Source organism: Nilaparvata lugens, chromosome 5 (genome assembly GCF_014356525.2).
Source record: "Nilaparvata lugens isolate BPH chromosome 5, ASM1435652v1, whole genome shotgun sequence".
In the NCBI taxonomy this organism is placed as follows: Eukaryota; Metazoa; Arthropoda; class Insecta; order Hemiptera; family Delphacidae; genus Nilaparvata; species Nilaparvata lugens.
Genome location: NC_052508.1, coordinates 5,822,973 through 5,848,494, shown reverse-complemented (window position 1 = coordinate 5,848,494; position 25,522 = coordinate 5,822,973). Strand labels below are relative to the sequence as shown.

Sequence of the window (25,522 nt, the reverse complement as noted above, 5' to 3'; positions counted from 1 at the left end):
AATTCTTCTTTCAAATCCAAAGTTAGTAGAATAATAAGCCGAAATTCACAATCACTAGTAGAGTAGTTACAAATGGAAGCAAAAATAAAGCCCTGCTATCCAATAGTTTACATAGTTCTTTATCCATTAAGGCTGAGCAAAGGCTAAAAATAAACTTTCTACTGGTGATATTTTTCAAAGTTGTTCGATTTGTATATCATCAAGCTATCAAAATGAGAAATTTTTCCCAGGATTTTTTTCCGTTCATTAGTTTTTGAGGTATGAGCGCCTAAAGTTCAAATTTTTGGGACAGAACATTTAAAATTCCGCAAGAGGTAAATCCATGAGATTTAGAGAATAAATTATTCATTGTATTGTTGATCTATTAAAATTTTCTGGAAATATCAATTTTTGAGAAAGTTATTCAATTTACCAAAAATAACTTTTGGTCGTTTTTGGTAAATTGAATAACTTCTTCATGGTATTGTTGATCTAGTAAAACAAAAATTTTCTGAAAATATCAATTTTTAAGATAGTTATTCAATTGACTAAAAAAACCAAAAATAACTTTTAGTTGAGTTATTTTTGGTGAATTGAATAACTTTCTCAAATATTGATATTTTCAGGAAATTTTTATTCTATTAGATCAACAATACAATTAAGAATCTATCTTCTAAATCTCATGGATTTATCTCTTACCGAATTTGAAATGTTCTGTCCCAAAAATTCAAACTTTAGGCGCTCATATCTCAAAAAGTAATGATCACGAAAAAAATGTTTTCCTGAGAAACGTATTTCATTTTGATGATATACCAATCGAAAAGCTTTGAAAAATATCACCAGTAGAAAGTTTATTTTCAGCCTTTGCACAGCCTCAATTTATTTATACAATATTTAATTATCGATATGATAGGGAGAGGAAAAATAAGGTAACCTTGTGATATTCCTCTCCAAATTTCCTATTCCAGATTTACATAACGTATCCAATGCATTTCTACTTTGCTGGAGAAGAGTATCATTGATTTCTAAGTAAGTATTCACACATTTGCGGTCTGCTATTGTAAGAACACTTCCATTAGAAACAATAGAATTCTCTTTCTGTCCAGCAGAGTCAAAATTAATTGGAGAACAAGGCTTGAATGTTTATTATTGAAAAATTGAAAATAAAAAAGTATTGATATAAATTACAAATTAGTTTCATGTCCACAGTTTATCACTCACTCAATTCATCACCATTTCCCTTTTGCTTCTTCTTTCACAAATTATATATTTTTGCCATTATAGATGATAGATGTGGCACAACTGTAAAGCAGAATCAGACAGAATGTTAGAAACAAGAATGCAGTAAAAGAAGAAAGAATGAGGGGAAGAGCAATACAAACGAAAGAAAAGAGAGAGAGGGAGTTATTTGAGGTAAAGAAATGCCTAAGGGCCGGTTTCCGAGCTCGGGATTTAGCTAAGTTCTAGACTTTGAACAGATGGAGTCAGAAATTTGACTTTCCGAAACGGAGCGTAGTCGAGGTCCTCATTTAAATTAAATTTCGAAAAACTAGAAAGTTGAACACAAAATAAAATAAAGAGAAAATAGTGTAAAGTTTCAGCTATTTTTAGTTATTAAGGAATGTTTTATTCCGTCAAGGAAAAATGCTTCTAATTATAGATGTGAGAAAATAAAGATTATCATAAAAACTTAGTTGTAGTTTTTATGATAATCTTTATTTTCTCATTTCCATAATTGGAAACTGGTTTCCTTGACGAAATGAAACATTCCTAAATAATTCAAAATAGCTGAAACTTTACACTATTTTCACTTCATTTTATTCTGGGTTCAATTTTCTAGTTTTTCGAAATTTAATTTAAATGAGGACTGCGACTACGCCCCGTTTCGGAAAGCCAATTTTCTGACTCCAGCTGTTTAAACTTCCGGTAGTCGCGCCCTACTCAATCACACGAGCAGTCGCGTGTTGTATTTTTTACAACATCCACTTTTCTAAGTGTTACGTACTCTGTTTAGAGTCAAAACATATTAATTAACTGTACAATTACTTTTCCATCTTCTTGGATTATTTTACGCCTATGATTACCATTTCATAGCCCAATAAGGTACATCAAGCAAAGCCATCAATTCTGTGTTATTGGTTCGTTTACAGTCCCCGTATACAGTCTTTCCCTATCTTATGCACTGTCGCGACTAAATGGCACCTAAAGACTGAACCATTGCTCGGTTGATACTGCAACTCAGTGGAGTGATGGAGGGAAAGTTTTGGGATGCATAGGTGACTCATTCACTGACACCACTTCATTAGTCTTGTGCAGCAAAATAAACTGACACTGTTGTACTTTTTACAACAGCGCGACTGCCGTAAGGTTAAAGTCTAGAACTTGACTAAATAACGAGCTCGGAAACCGGGCCTAAGGAAGATTACTATATTCAAGCCCCTGTAAACCTTAGATAAGCAATCTAGTTTAACCAGAACTTTCACCAGAAATTTTGATTCACTTAAAAGTAGATTGAAGATAAGCCATGCTGACCAATACCAGTATAGCCCAAGTATGTATACCACGATAGCTTGACATTCTTTAAAGTCAAGAATTTAGGAAAACAGTAATAAAAGATAAATGTTTCAAGAATTATTGTAGAAGTCAGAATAATATTCTCCAAGAACAACAAGATTCTTGTAAAAAATCCCATTCTATAGTGAGGTTCACGTTATAATGGAAGTTAAGAGAGATATAATAACAATGTTGCCGATACCCTGCCTTGCCACTGCTTTCTATAGAGAATATCTGATACCGGTATATCTATTAACTGTTCATTCTTGTTTTTTTTTTGTAACTGAACACTCGCCAAAAAACCTTCGGGGTTGCAGGACCCTCAATTGTTTTGAGTTGTGAATAAAAATTTTGATTTGAAAAAAATAATCTATTATATTTGACTGAAAAGAAGTGAGGTCTAAGATTCAAGTCGACGGTTTGGCATTTCTTTTAATGTTTAATTTTTTATATGTTGCGCATTCACGGCGATACGCGGTAATAGATTTTCATGAAATTTGACGGGTATGTTCCTTTTTTAATTGCGCGTCGACGTATATACAAGGTTTTTGGAAATTTTGCATTTCAAGGATAATATAAAACGAAAAAGGAGCCTCCTTCATACGCCAATATTAGAGTAAAAATCAGACTATAGAAATATTCATCATAAATCAGCTGACAAGTGATTACACAGATGTGTGGAGACGCCAGTCTATTGCTGTATTTCCATGAGGTCTATAGTTTCAATCAGGTACTTGTGGATGAGAATAATGTGTGAGGTCTACTGTTCACAGAACTACTAGTTTATTAACCAAGAAAATATTTTTTTAATGATTGAACAATAAATCTCCGTAATTGAGATTAAATATTTTGTTAGTTAATTATATGTCTACATTGTTGAAACAGGATGTGGCAACGTTGCGGGGCTAGAAATGGATAGTGCTATCTGCTTTGTTGAATGTTAGACAAGGATAGCAACACCAATGTTAATCAAATACTGTCATTATAACGTGGACCTCACGATAGTTTTATAACGTGTACCTCACGCCTAATATTGTAAAATTTATATTGATAATTTGAATAGCTGATGGATGTGCGGTTTCAATTCAAGATTCAACATAAGGTTAAGATATTCAAGATAGTGGCAAATGATTAACCATAATAATAATATTATGATATTCGTGTAACTTTATTGTATTGTGAGTCCCATTCCATAGCGGATTGAACATTGAACGGTTAGCATCGCTTAAATGAGAAGCATTGCATTTTTTCCATAATAAAATAACTGTTTTTTCTCTCCCAATCAAGGTGTACTCAGAGTTCAAAGGTATACATAACCTCATCTATAGTGAGGTTCACGTTATAATGGCAGTGTTTGATTAGCAATGGTATTGCTCTATCCTTGTCTATCATTCAACAAAGTGGATAGCGCTATCTCTTTCTCGCTTAGCTCTGTTGCCAGATCGTCTTTAAACAGTTTAGAAAATTATTAATTCATTAACAAAATTATGTAAATTCATAAATTCATCCTAATTATGTAAATTCAATATGAAATTATTGAAAAATAGATTTTCTTGCTTAATAGAATATAATTGATTCAGCTACCGTCATTGACAAGACAGGCAGGATAGGCATGTTGTTCTCCTATCTTTCTCCACTGCCATTATAACGTGGACCTCACTATACACTCAGCTACTATAGTGAGGTCCACGTTATAAAGGCATTGGAGAAAGATAGCATAAAAACGTTGCCGATCATCAGTCTTGTCAATGCCTTCTATAGACGGTAGCTGATACAGGTTTAATGATGTAATATTAACTGTTCATTCTAGTTTAAAATAACCAATTATTATTTTATCAAGCAATAAATTATGTTTTCCAATAATTTCATAATGAATTTTCATGATTAACATGAAATATTTTGTTAATTATTTATTCTACATTGTTAGAAGGCGATCTGGCAACAGAGCAAAGCGAGAAAGAGATAGCGCTATCCAGTTTGTTGAATGATAGACAAGGATAGAGCAATAACATTGCTAATCAAACACTGCCATTATATCGTGAACCTCACTATAGACTTTAGTCAGTCAGTTATTTTATTATAAAAAATCAATGCTTCTCATTTTAGCGATGCTAAAGTGGATCACACTTGCCAGTATTTGAACCATTAATGCACCTTATGACTGCTGAACTCAAACCAGGACCGACAGTAAAACGTGATAATTGTAATAAACAAAAAGTGAAAAGTAATAATTACTATTAAACGAAAATCCAAATTAAATACTGTAAATTATCAATTCATTAGCATTTGAATTATTGCAATATCCCAGTAATTTCCATAAGTGAGAAGTTTTCTAAAAATCTATACTATAAGGCACATAATTTATTAGCTAAATTTTTAGGAAGTAATAATAAAATATAAATACTCTTATCAACAACACAACACACTATTTTCAAACGTCAACAACAATTGAAAAAATAGTGAATTGAATCAAATTTCTGAACACCATAAAATTCATATCAATCGTGAATTAGTCAGGCCCGGTTGCACGAAAGTCAGTTAAATTTTAACCGTGATTAACATCTACTTGGATATGTATGGCCATGACAGTAAGTAAGATTAATTCCACGAGAACAAATCAGAGAGAGCGTCTTTGAAAAGACGGCTTCTTAGATTGGTTCTCGTGGAATTAATCAGGGTTAAAATTTAACCATCTTTTGTGCAACCGGCACTCAGTGATAATTTCAAAATCTTTCATGAGAAATACAGACGGTGGTATCAGATTTGTCAATAAGATGATTCAACAGTTGATAATGAAACTTTATTAAAATACTTGAAGGATTATCTCAAGTTGAAAGATATGATGATTCAATCACTTCATTAAAAAAACTAACCTGTAATGTTACAATGATAAGTTGATGGAATCGATAAAGTAGGTACTTGCGTACTCTAATTGCTTTTACATTTTTTATTATAGTAGTTAAACTTTTAGGTAGTAAAATTAACAATACTGCAATGGTGAATTATTAGTGTCAATACTGCAATTGAGAATCCTATGATTTTTTAAAATATTAGAATTTAAAACATTTAGGCCCGGTTGCACAAAAGCCGGTTGAATTTTTACCGTGATAAATTCCACGAGAACCAATCATAAGACGGCTTCTCTGATTGGTTCTCGTGGAATTAATCTCGATTGAAATTTAACCGGCTTTTGTGCAACCGACACTTATAGTCGATTAAGTTCTGTATACTATGACACCTATATGGACCTTTATAAGACCTGGCAACTCACATTAGAATTAAGACTTCTTCCAAATTCATTCAAAAATTTGCTTTTCAAGTCAAGATACTCAGTTCATACAGGGACGTTAGGAGCCTGGGAATTCTACAGGGTGACACAGAATAACGGGAATTTTTAAAAACGCCATAAAACATTGGTGGGAAGGGCAAAAATTATTCAAACTAATGTGAAGTTCAAGATTTGCCATTTGAGAACTATTAATAACAACTATCACTTTTTGACAATTACTTCTTCAAGATGGCTTCCACCTGCACGAATAGACTCTTGAAATCTGTGTTGAGATTCCTGAACAATTGCTGCAACATTTCAGCTGGGATATTGTTAATTTCATTTTAAATTATCTGTTATGATTCAACCACAGTTGTTGGTCAAGTTGTGAAAACGTTTGATTTGAGATAGCTCAACAAACAGAAAATCGCAGGTGGACAGATCATGGGACCAGGAAACGCAGATGTTGCAGCGATCAATGAGGAATCGTCAACACAGATTTCAAGAGTGTATTCGTGCAGGAGGAAGCCATCTTAAAGTAATTGTCAAAAAGTGATAGATGTTATTAATAAATCTCAAATGGCAAGTCTTGAACTTTACATTAGTTTGAATAGAATCATTTTTGCCCTTCCCACTAATGTTTTATGGCGTTTTTAAAACCTCCCGTTATTCTGTGTCACTCTGTAGTAGCCTATTCTTAACACATTAGATAGAATAATAATTTGAAATTCAGATACGTCAGTCAATACACGATTCTCACATACTAAAGAATAATAATGTGATATTTATCACCTTTAGATCACAAATTACTCAGTCAATTCTAAATAGAAGGGTAGTCCAGAGGTTCAGAAATTTGATCATCAATAATTATGAAATCGTGAAATTAATCAGGATTAAAATTTAACCAGCTTTTGTGCAACCGACACTGAAGTTGAAGTTCTTTTATTTTATTGGTGATCAAATTATTGAACCACTGGACTACTCTTCTATTCAGAATTGACTGAGTCATTTACAAATTAAAAAAAATAAATTTAAAAATGACTCAGTCAATTCTGAATAGAAGGTTGGTCCAGTGGTTCAAAAATTTGAACATCAATAAAATAGAAGAACTTTAACCCTCAGTGCCGGTTGCACAAAAGCCGGTTAAATTTTAATCCTGATTAACTTCACGAGAACCAATCAAAGAAGCTGTCTTAAAAAAATCTTCTCTGATTAGCTCTAGTCACATTTAATCATTCAAATTTAACTGGCTTTTGTGCAACTAGGCCTTAGTGTTCAAATGTTCAAATCACTTCATTAGTAAGTTAAGAGCTTCTCATGAAATTTATCACGATTAAAATTTAACCGACTTTTGTGCAACCGAGCCTCAATTTTTTTTTAAATCGCCAGGCTCTATGAAAAATCAAGCTTTCTTACTACAAATTACTATGCTCAGTCAAAAGTCTAGCTTCAATACTGAATGAGTTTCCCTCAATACTTTGATTACCCTGTGCAAAGTCGTTGATAAAACTATAATTTTTCAAAATTCGAGAGGCATTTGGTCAATAAATATAATACTACTTCACTCACACCTTCCTTACAAACAATTGACAAAATATCAAATAAAAATACTAAGAACCACAGATTTTCTGTGGTTTTGGACAATTTCTTAGTCTTTTTATTTAATATGAATAATTACCACAATATCAAATTCTCAACTACACAAAAAACTGACAAAATTCCTATCTTATGATATAAATCTCCGGGAAACTTTTAAAAACAAACAAATAAAAATCAAGCTTCACGTATCCCAACTTCCTTCTACAAATTAATCAGTCAATTCTAAAGGGAGGAGGAAAGTCAAATGGTTAAAACAATTTAAACGTTGATCGTCGATAAAATACTCTTCCAAATTTTCTTCACAAAGGTCTCCATTTCCTCAATTATCTTAACTACTAATTTAACTCCTTCTTCTGACACACCAGGCTTCATAATGTTTCTAATTTTCTCCTAGATAATACTATCCCAAATTTCATCCATAAAGAGGACCAGCGTCACCATCTTCCCAATTTTCTTACAAATTTAACTCCTTCTTCTTACATACCAGACTTCATAATGTTTCTAATTTTCTCCTAGATAATACTCCCCCAAAATTCCTCCACAAATAGGACCAGCGTCACCACATCCCTAGTTTTCTTAAAAATTACTAATTCAACTCCTTCTTATACACCAGACTTCATGTTTCTAATTTTCTCCTAGATAATAATTATGTACAAATTAGGCACAAATTCAAATCCTTCATCTTAGACACCAGGCTTCATTCATGTTACTTCTAAATAATATGTACAAATTAGGCACTAATTTAACTCCTTTATCTTAAGACACCAGGCTTCATATGTTTCTAGATAATATTTACTCAGTCGATACCAGTGGTGGGAGTGGAGAGGGAGTGGTTTGCTAAGAGACGACACAACACCTCCTTACCCTAGCATCTCCGACCATCACATTATCAGCTGTATGACCGGCGAACCGCTTCACGCCCGCTCCACCAGCGGGAGCCACCTGCTCGGAAGCAGCAGCTCCTGTCGCCACGGCGTCCGGCGACCGACTGACCACCGACAGATCCGAGTTGGCTGCCGACGGCGACTGCGCATGCGCGGTGGACTGGTGCGCATGCGCAGCAGACTGGCTATCCCCTCCACCGCCCACCAGACTTCCCCCACCACGGTTCTGCGCGCGCTGCTTTTTCAGTTCGGCCAGTGTGCCGGCGTTTATTGTGACCGACACGTGAATGTTGATTTTGCCGTTACTCTGTTCGGTGGTCGTTGTGTAGCTGGCCTCTGTGGAGGTGGGCAGGTGGTCTACGGTGAACAAAAAGGGGAAAAGGAAATGAACAAAACAAAAATGAAAATGAAATTGATGACAATATTGTGGTAAAAGAAACGAGACGGGTCCGCGGTACCTGTACACTGAGCCGTTGTTCTAAAAAGGTTTATCCTCTTACTTTCGACTAGCATACTTTAGGCTCATCTCACACTTACACGACTCAGGTCGAGAAGAGACTCGACTGTAGTCGAGATCATGTGTTTTCAAATGGTGAAGTCGCGGAGACTAGAGTCGACTGGTCTGAGTGTCACCATTTGGAAACACATGCTCTCGACTAGAATCGACTCTCTTCTCGATCTGAGTCGCATAAGTGTGAGTTGAGCCTAATTGTCCTCAGATTCCGCTTCATTACTCTCATTAGTGGCCCGTGTTGTTTCTTGAAGGCAATTCTAGCTGGTAGCTGCTAGCACCAACTTATCTATTAATTTGCACCCTACATATGTTGTATTTTCTACAATATTATTATTGAATCTAAGCTGGTTCACAGCTGAAATTGCTTTCAAGTAACCACACTGGTCCACCAAAATTTTCCTCGGAATGGAAACCTTAATAATAGACCACGAAAATGTCAAAATTCAATAACAATAGGTGACCACTGAAGGGTCACTAGAACTTCTACCTGTCCATCCATTTTTTCGGCGGCCCCGTCTCGTTTCTTAAAGACTGTTCAATACACGTTTTTTATTTAAATTGGATAATCTTTTTCAAGACAATTGTTAAGATCATTATAAGAGTGAGAAAAAGTGGCAACTGAAATTTTTAAGTGGTCTAATAAGCGAGTTATGGGTTGTTGAAGTGTTGAACTCAGTTTTCTTTCCAGATCATTAACGGTTTCAATTATTTTCCATTGAAGTTTTTTTAATAGTCTACATTCAGTATATCATTGGCTTTGTTCTAATAGGTATGCGTTTTTCGCGATTTATGCGAAAAAAAACGAGTTATCGAATTTACTTTTTTACCTTATCTTGGACTTTGTCACTTATAAATTTGGAAGAAAAATAGCACAAAGACTAACTTATTATTTCATCTTTCAATGTTATTACATTAGTGTCATTTGCATTGTAAATAAATAAATAAAAAAATTATGAATGATATGGGGAATAAAATGTTTTAGTTTGGAAAGATATATTTTTTGAATTTTTAGAAGTTCTTTTAATATAGTCGACACCGTTCATGATATGGAAAGAAAACGGAATTAGCACGTAAACGACCCATAACTCGCTTATTAGACCACTTGAAAATTTCAGTTGCCACTTTTTCTCACTCTTATAATGATCTTAACAATTATGTTGGAAAAGATTATCCAATTTAAATAATAAGTGTACCGAACATCCTTAACCCCAATAGAGAGAGGGATTGTGTAATGAGGGATTGCAATCTTGTGATACATGAGGTTGTGTGTAGGAAGATATATGTTGATATTATTTGAAATGTTATTGATAATAAACACAAATAACAAAGAGTTGAAATACAGGACAATTTGAAATAAATGACAAACTGATGTCACCGTCTTGTAACTAGCCTTTCTTGCTGCCTAAGTAAATAAAAAAATGGGATTAATAAATGTAATGGTAGAAAAGATAGGCTCAAATTAGACAAAACAATGGAATGAAAAAGGAATCTGATGATAATAGGATCCTTAGTGCTCTCTTTTAACCCTAAAGAGACACACTGGGGTGTTTCACACCCCAGGGATTTTTTTCTGTTCTGCAGTTGACAATATCAAACAGATGGGAATTTATGTCCAGTCTAAATTAGGTTTGTAGTATTGTCAACTACTCTCCACCACTTCCAGTCAGTAATAGCATTCTACAAGGTCACCAGCTCATCTTGTTCTTCGTTTGGGGTGTCTAACACCCCAGAGTGTCTTTTACGTAGGACTTTTATCAAACACTTTTATTACAAAGATTTACTTGTATTGTCACTACGAATGTGGTATGGAATGATGGATCAGATTGGAATAAATGCTATGATTCTCTACAACTTGAGATTCAAAACAATAAAATGAAGAGACGTGAGTTTTTGATGAAGTTGTCATTGGCAATGATCAAGCCATTCGTTCAAACCGGATTAGGAGCTCCAACACCTAGGCGGAACATACGTACTTCTAAAATTAGTATAAATATTGATAAGCAGTGCTTTACTTTTGATTTATGTATGCACTTGGAACAAAAACGATTAAGAAATAATAAATGGTCTAAGTATTTGTTTTTTCATATTTTTCAAAGAAAAATGCATAATTAAATTGGGGTGTTCAACACCTCAGTGTGTCTACTGTGTTAGCATAAATCTCTGTAGGGTTAAGACAGAGTCTATCCACTATAGTGATATCCACGTTATAATGGCAGTATTTGATTAACATTGGTGTTGCTATCATTGTCTATCATTCGACAAAGCAAAAACTATAAACTTGAGTGTTGGAAATGACATTGGGTAATACAGCAGAACAAAAGGCAGAACAGCCAAAAGGATCTCTCTGTCGATAAAAGACATAAGAATAAAAAAATAATGATAAGTCGACAAAGAAAATGGCGCTCTCCCTTACTAGCTCTGCAATGTTGCCAGATCGTTAAAAACATAATTAATCGACAAAATATTTAATCTCAATTATGAAAATTTATTATTGACCGAGCGAAGTGAGGTCTAAGATTCAAGTGAACGGTTTGGCATTTCTCTTAATGTTTAAATGTTTGAATGTTTATATGTTGCGCATTAACGGCGAAACGCGGTAATAGATTTTCATGAAATTTGACAGGTATGTTCCTTTTTTAATTGCGCGTCGACGTATATACAAGGTTTTTGGAAATTTTGCATTTCAAGGATAATATAAAAGGAAAAAGGAAAAATTATTCATCATAAATCAGCTGACAAGTGATTACACAGATGTTTGGAGAAGCCAGTCTATTGCTGTATTTCCTTAAGGTCTATAGTTTCAATCAGATACTTGTGGATGAGAATACTGCGTAAGGTCTACTGTTCACAGAGCTACTAGTTAGATCATTGGAAAATATATTTTTTTGACTAATATAATATAATAATTGATCATTTTTAACAAGAGTGAACAGTTAATATTACATCAATAAACCTGCATAAGCTACCGTCTATAGAAGGCATTGACAAGACAGAGGATCGGCAACGTTGTTCTCCTATCTTTCTCCACTGCCATTATAACGTGGACCTAATTTCATTGCATTTTTATATCATAATTTGTTATAGTGAGGTCCACGTTATAATGGCAGTGGAGAAAGATAGCAGAACAACATTGCCGATCCTCTGTCTTGTTAATGCCTTCTATAGACGGTAGCTTATGCAGGTTTATTAATGTAATATTAACTAACTATTCATTCTCGTTTTAAACAATCAATTATATTTTATTAAGCTAGAAACTATATTTTTCAATAATTTCATGATGAATTTTGATGATTGAGATGACATATTTTGTTAATTAATTAATTATTCTACATTGTTAAAAAATCTGGTGTGGTACACTCACACTCACACAACTTTCCTTGCTCATTGATCTATAAGCCTCATTAACGAGGATAATTTAGGGGAATAACATTATGCCGATTGGCGGCTAAATAATTAAAACTAAGTTTATACTATTGTTATTGTGTTCAGAGTACATTTTCCTTTGTTTGAATTATGAAATTTGAGGATTTTTTAAAAGTTGTCAAAACAGCTGTTCTACAAATAAAATATCGACATGTGTTCTTCTGAATGAACTGTTCTACCTACCTACCTCACGCACGAGAAAGAGGATACAAAGTAAATTTCTCAAGGAAGGGTGGAAACCCTGTTAATTTCTCAGGGAGGAGACTCATGCCAGTTAATAGAGCTGATACATAACTATACAGGGTATGAATTTGAAAAAAATCGGTCAAGTCATTTTTGAGAAAATCGTGATAAAAATTCAACAAAATTCATTCTTCTCAGGAATATTACGGAGCTCCTCAATTTTCCCAGAAATGAGACTCATGTCAGTTGATAGGGCTTATCAACTATCTAGGGTATAAATTTGAAGAAAATGGTTAGAGTCATTTTCGAGAAAACCGTGAAAAACATGGTTTTTTAGCTATTATCCGCCATTTTGATTTGAATTTTATTGAATTTCTTATTGTCGGATCCTCATGGTATAAGGACCTTAAGTTTAAAATTTCAAGTCAATCGGTAGATTAGGAATGGAGTTATCGTGTTCACAGACATACACACAGACCAACACCCAAAAATAATGTTTTTGGACTCAGGGGACCTTGAAACGTATAGAAAACATGAAATTAGGGTAACTTGAATTTTTCTGGATAGCAATACTTTCCTTACCTATGGTAATAGGACAAGGAAAGTAATGAAACGTATAGAAAACATGAAATTAGGGTACCTTAAATATTTTTGGAAAGCAATACTTTCCTTACCTATGGTAATAGGACAAGGAAAGTAAAAACGATCTGGCAATGCGAGAAAGAGATAGCGCTATCCGCTTTGTTGAATAATAGACAAGTATAACAATACCATTGCTAATCAAACACTGCTGCCATTATAACATGAACAACACTAAAGAGAAAAGTGGCTTACCAATAGAAGAGGACGGTTTAGCTTCAACCTCTTGTTCGATTATACTGAAATCCTTGCCGTCAGGTTCTCGCCTCGTGAGAGGAAGCTCAGGTTCTCGCCTAGTGAGAGGAAGCTCACCACTTTCCTCACTGCCTAGTGACACCGGCTCTCTCTCCCTCCCTCTGCCATCTCTCTCTTTCAGTCTATTGTTTGGCGAGTCAGCGATTTTCAGTCCTATGTCGGTTATGTCTATCGGTGGGCCGAATACCTGTTGGCAGATGAACGTTGTTAAATTCCTTTTCAAATCAAATCTTCATTTGTTAGAATAGAATGGAATATTCATTTTATTCAACAATAATACAGAAAATTTCCATACAGTTGAATAACGTCAGGAAGATTTACAGTCAAAAAACTTTATAAACTCTGTATAACCATAGCGAAACAATAGCGTAAGTAGATATCCTATGGTATAGGGAATTTATTTCGCAAATTTTACTGTTATCTAAAGTCGATTACTGTCGAATATTGTAAATTTTTACTGTTTTGTTGAGGTGAGAGTGAATGAACGGCACAATTTGAGAGACTACCAGCATCACACAGCTGCATGAGAAAGAACTAAGTGAACTATCGTCTTGGGATAACAGTAAAAGTTGCGACATAAACGCCCTATACCATGGGATATCTACTTATGCTATCGTTTCTCTATGGTATAACTTGGTGTCCAAGCATTTTCGGACCTATTTTAATTGACCGAGCGAAGTGAGATCTAAGATTCAAGTCGACGGTTTCGCATTTCTCTTAATGTTTAAATGTTTAAATGTTTGAATGTTTAAATGTTTATATGTTTATATGTTGCGCATTTACGGCGAAACGCGGTAATAGATTTTCATGAAATTTGACAGGTATGTTCCTTTTTTAATTGCGCGTCGACGTATATACAAGGTTTTTGGAAATTTTGAATTTCAAGGATAATATAAAAGGAAAAAGGAGCCTCCTTCATACGTCAATATTGGGGTAAAAATCAGACTATAGAATTATTCATCATAAATCAGCTGTCTAGTGGACTACAATACTACCCGTTCAAAAACATCGAGCATCTTGAAAATGTATCTTTCAATCAACGTTAGTAGACAGTTGACTATAATACTACCCGTTCAAAAACTTGAAAATGTATCTTTCCATCAACGTTGTAGGCAGTTGCAGCCAGACCTGATAACAGCACTTACACTCACATTCCGGGACGACACGTCACGGTACGATAGGACAGAAAGCTCTATGTTTATTTAGGATTTTTTCTAGACATTTTAAATTGATAAATTATTTATCAATTTTTGAGAAAACATAACAACATGTCAATGTAACTTACTGAGCGCGAGGTCTACTGTTTAGAGAACTACTAGTTTAGAACATTTTTCCTTCTTTTGATGTGAGGAACGCCCTGACTTATGGGCACCTTTTTGCAGAACACTGTAGAATCTATCGACTCCTTGTTACACCTTCCGTGGGGCACTCTGTATTTTAGAGACGACTATTAATGACTCTATTTATATTTTAATGACTATTAACTGACCTGCTGAGCCTGGCGCCTCAGCCTTGCTTCCTCGACGGCTTCCTTCTTGGATGTGAGCGTCTTGTCGCGAATGGATGTGCGTCGCACAGACTGTGTGCGCGTGTTGTTGCTTTGGGTTCGCTTCACGCGGCGCCGCTGGGCTTCCTGCAGCCGCTTTGTCTCCTGTTCACTGCGCAGCTCCAGAATGCGCTCTTTCAGCTCCGGGTCCTCGCAGATGTCTGTCAATCAATCAATCTTCAAGATAAGGATGTGGAATAATTTTTTTCCTACAGTTACCTTAAAAAGTGACCATTCCTGCACTGATTACAGAATACAAAGAATCACTTTTCCGCTCTAGTACGCAAAGTATTACTTTGCGTACTCTTAATACTTTGCGTATTATCTTGCAGCCATCCCAATCAGCTGTTGACATTGTTGGCGTGTATTTTAAATGCGAATTTGTTCTATCTATATTTTTTTATGATTTTCAAATAAATAAAAATGAGAACTCATTAAATTATACATTTTGAATATTATTAATTATTCATTATTTCAGATAATATTTTTTTAATTCATAAATTGATTGGTTGACAAATTATTTAGAAATTAAGATTTACTCAAAATTATACAAATTTTCAAATTAATTGGATTAATTTGATTTTTAATTTGAATAAATTATCGATTGATAATTTTCAATTGGATTATCAAGTTTGAAATAAATTAAAGTTGTTATTAATAACAAAATTATACAGACAAACATTTGATGGATTTCAGCCATCATTTATCCATAATCAACTACTCTTCTCATATTCAATGGTAACTGTAGGAAAAATTTAATATGAGAGAAAATTTTCTTCCATTTTCTTAGAATGAATTTTTGGTCTGCAGGGCAGAAACAGAAATAGAAGAGAATTTTCTATAGAGAGAAACACGTTATAAAGTCAGCACCCAGATCAAATTTGGTTGCTATCCTTATCAGAAAAAGCAATTAGTTCTATCCTTTTCCAACTATGCACTGTTGCAAAATCGTTTGTGTTCAGAAAAGAGAGATAAGTGTATTTTTTTCAAGCATTCAAGTATCCCAATCTTTTTAGTGTTTATGCTCCAGCCGCTACCGCCGCCTACCGGCGATTTCATGTATCATTTGTGCTTGTGTGTTTTGCATTCAGTAATAAAGTCAGTGTCAATCAAGAGCTCGAGTCGTGTGTACAGTGTTATTATTTAACCACTCCATATTAGAGTAATTAGTTTTACAGTCCACGGTGCGAGTGAATACGACTCGCATCGTATGTTTGATTAAATCATCACGTTAAACAAAAGCATACATGACATTTATTTATTTATTCAACAATTATAAAAAACATAATGAAGAAAACATAATCTGGACTTTACTTGTCTAGAATGTCTTGGTGATTAGATTCTATAGCACACACAGAAAACAACTTTGTGTTTGTAGAAAAAGTTCAATGATTATTTTTAATTCAAACAAAAAGTTTAATGATTATTTTTAATTCAAACAACTCACCAGCAGGAGTTTCATCATGCTTTGTTTTAGCATTTAGGTCAGCACCGTTTTGAACTAGTAACTCCAAGACTTCCAACTGAAACAAAAAAAAAAAATACTGATTTTATTCAATACTATCAGGTAACCCGTGCTCCGCAAGGATCTAATTTGAAACTTGACAAACTGAAAACTTGACCTACTGAATAATTGAATAATTAAAAATATGCCTATAACCATCCTCGGTAAATTAAGAATCTATATGCATCATTTCTAGTTCATCAGTCCAGTAATTCAGACGTGATGATGCGTCAAAAATGATTTTCTATTCCGCACTTGTATAAGCACTACCTCCGTAAACCAAGCCATAGTGCATTCGACGTCAGCTCAGGTGGGGCTGCAACACCAATAAAAATGTGTTGATTTCAGCTGATCGATATCAGCTAGTGTTTTTATTGGTGTAGGAGCCCTACCTGTGCTGACGTCATCATCAACCACCTGTCATGCACTATGGCTTTGTTTACGGAGGTGGTGGTGTAACCCAGTTCTTTACTTTATTATAGTATAGATGATATAGTAGTGAAACTTTCACAGACAGTCTTTTAATTGGTAAAACTATTTCTTTTCCTCGATTTGAGAATTTCGATTTGTATAAGAATCCTACTAATAACTTATATTAGTTTAATAACAATCCTAGTAGATACTATCAACACAGTAGCAATATCGGAATATTTGGAAAAAACTTCCAACTGGATGTGCTTATCAAATAGTTGATTGATCTTCTAAGAGCATTACACTCGGTTTCACAAAACTCTGTTAACTTTTAATCCCGATTAAATGCTACGAGAACCAATCAGAAAAGCCTTCTTCTCAGATAAACTTTCTCTGATTGGTTCTCGTTGGATTTTATGATGATTAAAAGTCAACAGACTTTTGTGCAACCGGGTCTTAAGGGCTCTGGTAATTAATGTTACAGCCACTTAGAATCAAATCGAACCAGATCAAATATAGTTTTTTCAATGTCATCACTTAAATAACAAATCCGTTACAATTTCATTTGAAATTTTGAACTAATTTGAGTTTTCAGGTATATGATAATAAAACAAACTGCACACAGGGACAATAGTAGCTTCCACTATACTGAGGTCCACGTTATAATGGCAGTGTTTGAAAAGCAATGGTATTGCTATCCTTGTCTATCATTCAACAAAGCGGATAGCGCTATCTCTTTCTCGCTTTGCTCTGTTGCCAGATCGTCTTTCAACAATGTAGCATTGATAATTAATTAACAAAATATTCCATCCTTATATTATGAAATAGTTGAAAAATATAATTTCTTGCTCAATAAAATATAATTGATTATTTTAAAGGAGAAAGAACAGTTGATATTACATCAGTAAACCTGTATCAGCTACCGTCTATAGAAGGCATTGACAAGACAGAGGATCGGCAACGTTGTTCTCCTAGATTTCATCTTAATTATGAAAACTCTTATTAAATCATCGAAAAATATAATTTCTTGCTTGATAAAATATAATTATTTCAAACGAGAATGAACAGTTGATATTACATCAGTAAACCTGTATCAGCTACCGTCTATAGAAGGCATTGACAAGACAGAGGATCGGCTATGTTGTTCTATCTCTTTCCAATGCCATTATATGTGTACCTCACTATAGCTGCGGAACGAGAAATTGTGAATTTCATATCCAATTCCTCGTTCACGGGGCAACTAGTGAAAGCTACTACTGTCCCTGTGTAAAGGTTGGCTAACATACATGTCCCCAGCAAGCAGCGGCATGTACTGGCTGCCAGTGATCCTGGTCGCGGCAGTCAGTGGCCACATGTTGCTCCTCTAACAGGAACTCGACCACCCTCAGGTACCCGTTGGCGGCCGCTATATGAAGGGGTGTCGCACCTCCACTGTCCCCGAGTTCAAGGTCACCGCCGCGCCCACACGCTACTAGCGCCCTATAAAAAACACACAAATTCGTCAGTACATAAATTAATTTCAAACATTTTCACATTTACTGAGATATTGCAATTATTCAAATGCTAATGAATTAATTAATTGTTAAACGAAAATCCAAATTAAATGCTTTAAATCACCCCGAAGACATCTGCTACTGCAAATATTGACAACAGGGTAAACAGCTAGATGGAAATTCGATGAGCGCTACTATTCAAAAAATATTTCTCAGCCCGGGAATCGATCCCAGTAATTGCCGGTCAGGAATGCTTACCCTTACACCAAACTGACAATCTCTGGATAGCAGCGCTCATTTTATACAAAGCCATAGCGGCCAGCCAGTCTACAGATTTATTTAAAAGTTTAATAATAATAATTAATTCATTAGCATATGAATAATTGCAATATCTCAGTAATTTCCATTTTTAGACTAGCTATCCAGAGATTGTCAGTTTCGTGTAAGAGTAAGCATTCCTGACCGGCAATTAGGAGGTACTGGGTTCGATTCCCGGGCTGACAAATAATTTTTGAATAGTAGCGCTCATCGAATTTCCATCTAGCTGTTTACCCTGTTGTCAATATTTGCAGCAGCAGAAGTCTTTGGGGTGATTTACAGCATTTAATTTGGATTTTCGTTTGATAATAATTATTTTAACATTTGTTTTGCGTTGCCTTTGCTGAAACTGTACAGCTATAGGATCAACTCACACTTACGCGACTCAGGTCGAGTAGAGACTCGACTCTAGTCGATAGCATGTGTTTCCAAATGGTGACACTCAGACCAGTCGATTCTAGTCTCCGCGACGTCACCTTTTGGAAACACATGCTATCGACTAGAGTCGAGTCTCTTCTCGACCTGAGTCGCGTAAGTGTGAGTTGAGCGATAGTGAGGTTATAATGGCAGTGTTTGATTAGCAATGGTGTTGCTATCCTTGTCTATCATTCAACAGTGCGGATAGCGCTATCTCTTTCTCGCTTTGCGTTGTTGCTAGATTGTCTCTTAACAATTTAGAATTAATAATCAATTAACAGAATATTTCATATTTTTTGTTATGGATGACAACATTCATGATCGAATCAAATTTATTATCTGGTAGTTTCCATGGTCCCCTGCCATTGATATATTACCCTTTCAGGTGCTTTTTCCTCTCTCTCTTCGCCTCCGTCTCCAATGCTTCTGTTTTTGAAAGAAAAAGACGTTGATGTTGTCAATACCACTATAATTGTTCAATAGTATCTTAAGTCACAAGGACATGTTGTTCCTTCAATAATAACAAACGATATTATTTCAGCTGAAGCTGTGGTAGGTGTTACCATGAAACCTGGTTCTGTAATGTGAATTAATTTTGAACTAATAACGTGGTATTGACAACATCTTATTCTTTCAATTATGGAGAAATACCACAATATCTCTTACCATACAATCAAATTATTAGCTTCTGTTTTTCTTGTACTCCATCTTATTTGTTCTCTAAGCCATTGCTCTTGGTTTCTCAGTGGAGACTGTTGACTTGTACTCGTTATACCGGGTGATTAAAAAAATACTTTACAACTTTAAAAATTCATATAAATCTTATTAAACAAGGTACAGAGCTGGTTTTGGTGTTGTTTTAAAGGAAAACACTCCAAGTTTTGACTTGCGTAGTCCGCTAGTGCCTGGTCGCGCCGCACTAGCGCTAGCGGCAGTTACGTCAAAGATGGCTGCTATTACTGGACCCGAGCGTGCTAGCTGTGTGTTTTGGTTTGAAAATCGGCATAGTGTACCTTGATATGTTGCAAAATATTTTGATACCACAAATCGATGAGGATGACCGAGAACGAAATGTTTTCTTAATGCAAGCTGGCGCACCACCACACTATCTGACTGACGTCCGGGATTTTCATAATGATCGCTTTCCAAATCAATGGATTGGCCGTAATGCGCCAATTGCATGGCCCCCTCGTTCCCCAGACTAACACCGCTGGATTTTTTCTTGTGGGGGTTTCATAAAAGATATGGTGTATGTACCTGCTTTGCCAGCCACTCCACCTGAACTTAGAGCAAGGATTTGCGCTGCTGTTGAGTCAAATGCTAGTGCGAGTCTGGAAATAAATCGACTATCGATGGGATGTCGGCAGGATAAGCAACGGAAATCACATAGAAAATCTTTAGTTTAAGGTGAAAATACTTGGGAGTGTTTTCCTTTAAAACAACACCAAAACTAGCTCTGTACATTGTTTAATAAGATTTATATGAATTTTCAAAGTTGTAAAGTCATTTTTGAATCACCCGGTATAATTCTAAACCTGCAATTTAATTCTAGTCAACTACCTGAGATCCCTGAGCATGATGGTTTCAGTGGCTGCCCTCGTCTCGTCGATCAACTCCTGTGTGACACCCCGCCGCGCCATCTCGGACTCTATGTGCTCCAGGGCGGCCTCGTCCTCGCAGATGTCATAGGCCATGTTGCCATCTGCGTTTACTGCTAGCAAGTTGGCACCACTGCAATACACAACAAATTTGGAATGAGACTTGGAACAATGGGAAGGGGATAATATTATACAATTCATATTTTATGATTGACAACAATAAGAAAAAAAAATGTATAAATTCAGGGCTACCTATTTCTATTTATAGAATAGAATTATAGTACCCTTTTCTTGAAATTAATAAAGTAATAGATTAAAAATATAAATTATAGCAACTAGTATCAGTGATCCCCACCATCTTCAGGTTTTAAAATATAAATTCACTAGTAGTTCTTTGAACAGTAGACCTCACGCAGTTTTCTCATCCACAAGTATCTGGTGTCACCTGTTCACCAGCTTCTCCAGACATCTGTGTAATGCATGCAATTCAAACTTGTCAGCTGATTGATTATGAATAACTCTATAGTCTGATTAATCCTGTCTTCAGAGTAGATGATATAATAATATATAGTGATATCAGAGTAAGGTGGAAATTCCTTATTATTCTTAAAATGTATAATTTAAATAAAACCTTGTGAATACATCGACGCGTAGTTGAAAAAGTAATATTCCTGCCAAATCTCATAGAATTCTATCAACTCGTTTGGCCGTAGATGCGTGACATACATACAGACAGACGAAAAAAATCCAAGTTAAAACATTTGTTTTGCGTTGCGTTTGAAACTAACTGTAAAGCTATAGTGAGGTACACGTTATTTATTTATTTATTAGTTTATCACAAACAATACAAGGATCGGAAAAGAAAAAACAGGCTATTGCCCAAAACTTTTTCAAATTCCTAATTTAGTTTCAAATTGTCAAATATTATACATATGTTATGTCAATTTCAATTTTCTACACCAAATCACAATCTAAGAATAAAGATTAGAATAAAACAAACAATTTTAAATTTGGATATATTGAAAATAAAACTTTCGTTAAAACATGAAACAAACTTCAAATTCACAAAATAAAGAATAAAACCACTTAAATTTTGAGCTTGAAAATATCACGTTCATTTTAGCTACATAAACTTTTTGTGTAGTTGAGAAGTTGATATTGTGGTAATTATTCATATTGAATGAAAAAGACTAAGAAATTGTCAAAAAGGTTTTTTGACAACTCCACCATGGTTTTTTGACAATTTCTTAGTCTTTTTCATTTAATTAGCAACTTGACTATAATCTCATGTTTATAATGGCAGATTAATCAAATGACACATTAATACTGTGTAGCACAGTATTAATAAGTGGTATTGTAACCTACTTAATGGAACGTTTCAATTAGTTTTGAAATTAATAACGAGGTTGGAAATTATTTCAATTTACTATAATTGTATTATTCAAGTCGATTTCTAGCCCGACATCTCATTCTATTAAGTACAATCAAGTATTAAGTTCATGTCCAGAATAAGGTGATTTTAGATACACTACTCATTGACTACATTATTCTTTAGAATTATCTTTATTTTGAGATCAGAATTAGTTAGTGTAGAATTAGTTATAATTATTTACCTATGTACAATCATAGAGAAACAATAGCGTAAGCAGATATCCCATGATATAGGGCGTTTAAGTCACAAACTTTTACTGTTATCTTAAGCCAATTACTGTCGATTATTGTCGATTTTTACTGTTTTGACCGGGTAAGAGTGTATGAACGGCACAATATGAGAGACTACCAGCGTCATAAAGCTTCACAGGAAAGAACTACGTGGACTATCAGCTTGAGATAACAGTAAAAGTTGCGACATAAACTCCCTATACCATGGGATATCTATTTATGCTATTGTTTCTCTATGGTACAATTGTGACTTATAGTACCTAATAGTTATATTTATCCGTTATGTGTCTACTTTTGTTACCATTTGACGTTGTAATGCTTTTTGATGTTCTCACTTGCTACTACAATAAAAAATTTATTTATTTTGTTTGCTTTGAATCGATTTGAATGTTTTTGGAAGCATTCGCTTTGAATCAATTTCATTCATGTTAGAACTTGTCAATTAATTCTGAGTCGATGTACGAGAACTACCATGTCAGTTGACGACATTGTTAATGAGTAGATGTTGCATCAAGCCACGAATTTATTTATTAAATGTTGAAAAGGGGTTGTTCCACACCTGGCAATGAGGTAGGAGACTAGATGCAGATGGCCGCAGGTAGCGGCCGCGTGGAGGGGCGTCCACTTTTCGCTGTCCTCAGCATTTACGTTGGCACCAAACTCGAGCAGCAGCTTCATCATGTCCTCGTTGTCGTCTATGCAGCACTAACACAAACACAACATTAAACCACATTAAACACTAATGAAAACGGCCACACAAGTTGCTAACAATGGTTGCGTTCAAAGCCACTGATCAATTCCATCGTGTTTTTTTTCAGTAAAAAACCTGATCAAAAAATGAACCAGAGAATGGAAAGTCTGCTAGTATCCTGACGCCAAAATCCGCCATCTTGAAAGAAAGTGTAGCATTGTAATATAGTGGTAGTTCTAATTTCCAATAAGATGATGCAGTCATGACAGGTGTCATGGTCTTGGTGCACTCAAGTATTGGTTAGATTGATACTTTCCATTCTGTATTTATTCTGTGACTGAACGGTTGCTCATGAGTCATGACTGACAGATGTTTTCTCTGCTGCTTATTTTGTAAACAAAACTAGAACCTAACCTATCTCAATGTATAATCGATTGAAATGAAAACCATCAAGTGATTGAAGTTGTTAAAAATGCTTTGAATAATATTTTAAATGTTATTGAATTTATGTATGTAATCATGCATTTCTGTGCTCCCAAATACATTACAATGGAGTCCATTATAATTGTAAACAACCTCGTATTCAGCATGTCTGTTTACGTTCAGCTACTCTACGTTCTTTTCCATCGGTTAGAAATGTATGATGAGTTGATCAGTGAACGAACCGGAGATGACATTTTTTTTCTTATCAGTTAGACCAAAGACCTTGAAGAGGTATAAACGCACAATGCACATGCCTTCCCAATGCTAGCTCTTACTTGAAATTAAAGGCTGCCATTGAGGTATTTTAGCGCAAGATATCAAGTATATAATATAAATATTTTTGTAATATTATAGATTAAAAAATTTTCAAGATCTTTAGTATATAATAATCTTCCAGGCTGTCCCCTCAATAGCTGATTACAATTCCAAATAAACTAGCGCTGCATGTGAGTCTATGCATCGTTCAACGACCAAACAGTGCTTCGTTCAGAGCCACGTTCACTCACCGGTCTCATCGTTCACTCACCGATCAGTGGATTTGAACTCAACCATTTTAGTAAAACACATGATTGAAATTTAATTTAATTAGCCAGGAATAAAATTTAACAGATATTGGGCCATATGAATAAAGTTGAGCATTTGCTTATACTTGTAAAATAGTGAGCATATGCTTCATTTTCTATGAATAAACGTGAGCAAAACCTTTTGCTTATGCTCATCGAATAGTTATTTGTAAATCTAGAATGAAAAGTACTGTTTTTTCTCGCTGAGAGAGAAGTTTGAAGCCCGAAGCGAAGTCGAGGGCAACAATTTTCCTGAGGGAGAAAAAACATTTTTCACTCGTGATATACACAACATGTTTCCTCCATCTACATTTTTATAAAAACTGCAAATATAATAATTTTTAAAAACGTACGTGACCAAACAATGTGTTACAACATAATCTAAAAAGTAAACAGAAACAGCTGGCTTGTAATCACAGTTCTCCGCCGACAGTGCTATGCACTATCTGTCGGCAAAAGTTGTAACAACAATGGCCGCCACAACTACAGCTATGACGAAGTTCCAGTTTCAAATTTGATTAGTTAATGAGGAATATTCGATGGCTGGTATTTTGAATAACATGGAATAAGAAAAATTTTCATACATTTTTTTAATATAGTGATATGAAGTTTGTAATAATCTTAGCATACAGACATATATTTCATATTGATCTAATGTCAGGTTGAGGTATTGAATTTAGTTGGTTTAATGACTACTCTATATGCTTCCTCATCTGAGCTTAGACCTTCTAACCTATTACAGTGTAAGTTTTTAAAATAGAGATGCTTCCCATGTTATTTAAATGGGTCACTTTTACGCTCTATGGAGTTTTCCTGTTTTTTCCTAACGAGAGCGAGAAAGTGACACTTTAGTATTATGTTCCAGGGAATAGAGTAAGCACTTTAGATAGGAAGTGAAGGAAAAGACAATTTTTCTGCTTACTTGATGTAATGCAGTTAATCCATCCTCGTTGGTGGAATCTGGACTAACGCCTCTCATTAATAATTTTCTCACTGAAATCAAATAATAAAGAATTCATTACCGTATATAATATTTTAATAGAATAATAACAATGAGAATCAACAATTATTATTAAACGAAAATCCCAATAAAATGCTGTAAATCACCCCGAATACTTCTGCTACTGCAAATATTGACAACAGGGTAAACAGCTAGATGGAAATTCGATGAGCGCTACTATACAAAAATTATTTGTCAGCCCGGGAATCGAACCCCGTACCTCCTAATTGCCGGTCAGGAATGCTTACCCTTACACCAAACTGACAATCTCTGGATAGCAGCGCTCATTTTATACAAAGCTATAGCGGCCAGTATAATGTATAATGAATATCATTCAAGAATCTCTTAATATATTACAGAAATTCATTAAGGGGTCATGAAAGTATCTCTTCCAGTTTTATTCAACTTTTTAGCCTGTTGCACAAAAGCCTGTTCAAATTTTATCATGATTGAATTCCCTGAGAACCAATCAGAGAAGGCTTTTTCGAGAAGATCGGTTCTTATGGAATTTAATCACGATTAAAATTTAACAGGCTTTT

General features: G+C 34.8%; 1 protein-coding gene across 1 annotated transcript in view; it reads right to left on the bottom strand.

The window, feature by feature from the left end:
• Window positions 1-795: 795 nt before the first annotated feature.
• Window positions 796-25,522, bottom strand: part of LOC111061537 (protein phosphatase 1 regulatory subunit 16A) — a gene marked incomplete in the record, with an annotated part of 52,060 nt that continues 27,333 nt past the window's right edge. The window contains 9 exon segments of the mRNA XM_039429815.1: window positions 796-1,281; window positions 8,264-8,640; window positions 13,238-13,484; window positions 14,787-15,004; window positions 16,291-16,366; window positions 18,045-18,237; window positions 20,547-20,717; window positions 22,806-22,951; window positions 24,906-24,976. Coding sequence (XP_039285749.1) covers window positions 1,258-1,281; window positions 8,264-8,640; window positions 13,238-13,484; window positions 14,787-15,004; window positions 16,291-16,366; window positions 18,045-18,237; window positions 20,547-20,717; window positions 22,806-22,951; window positions 24,906-24,976 — 1,523 coding nt within the window.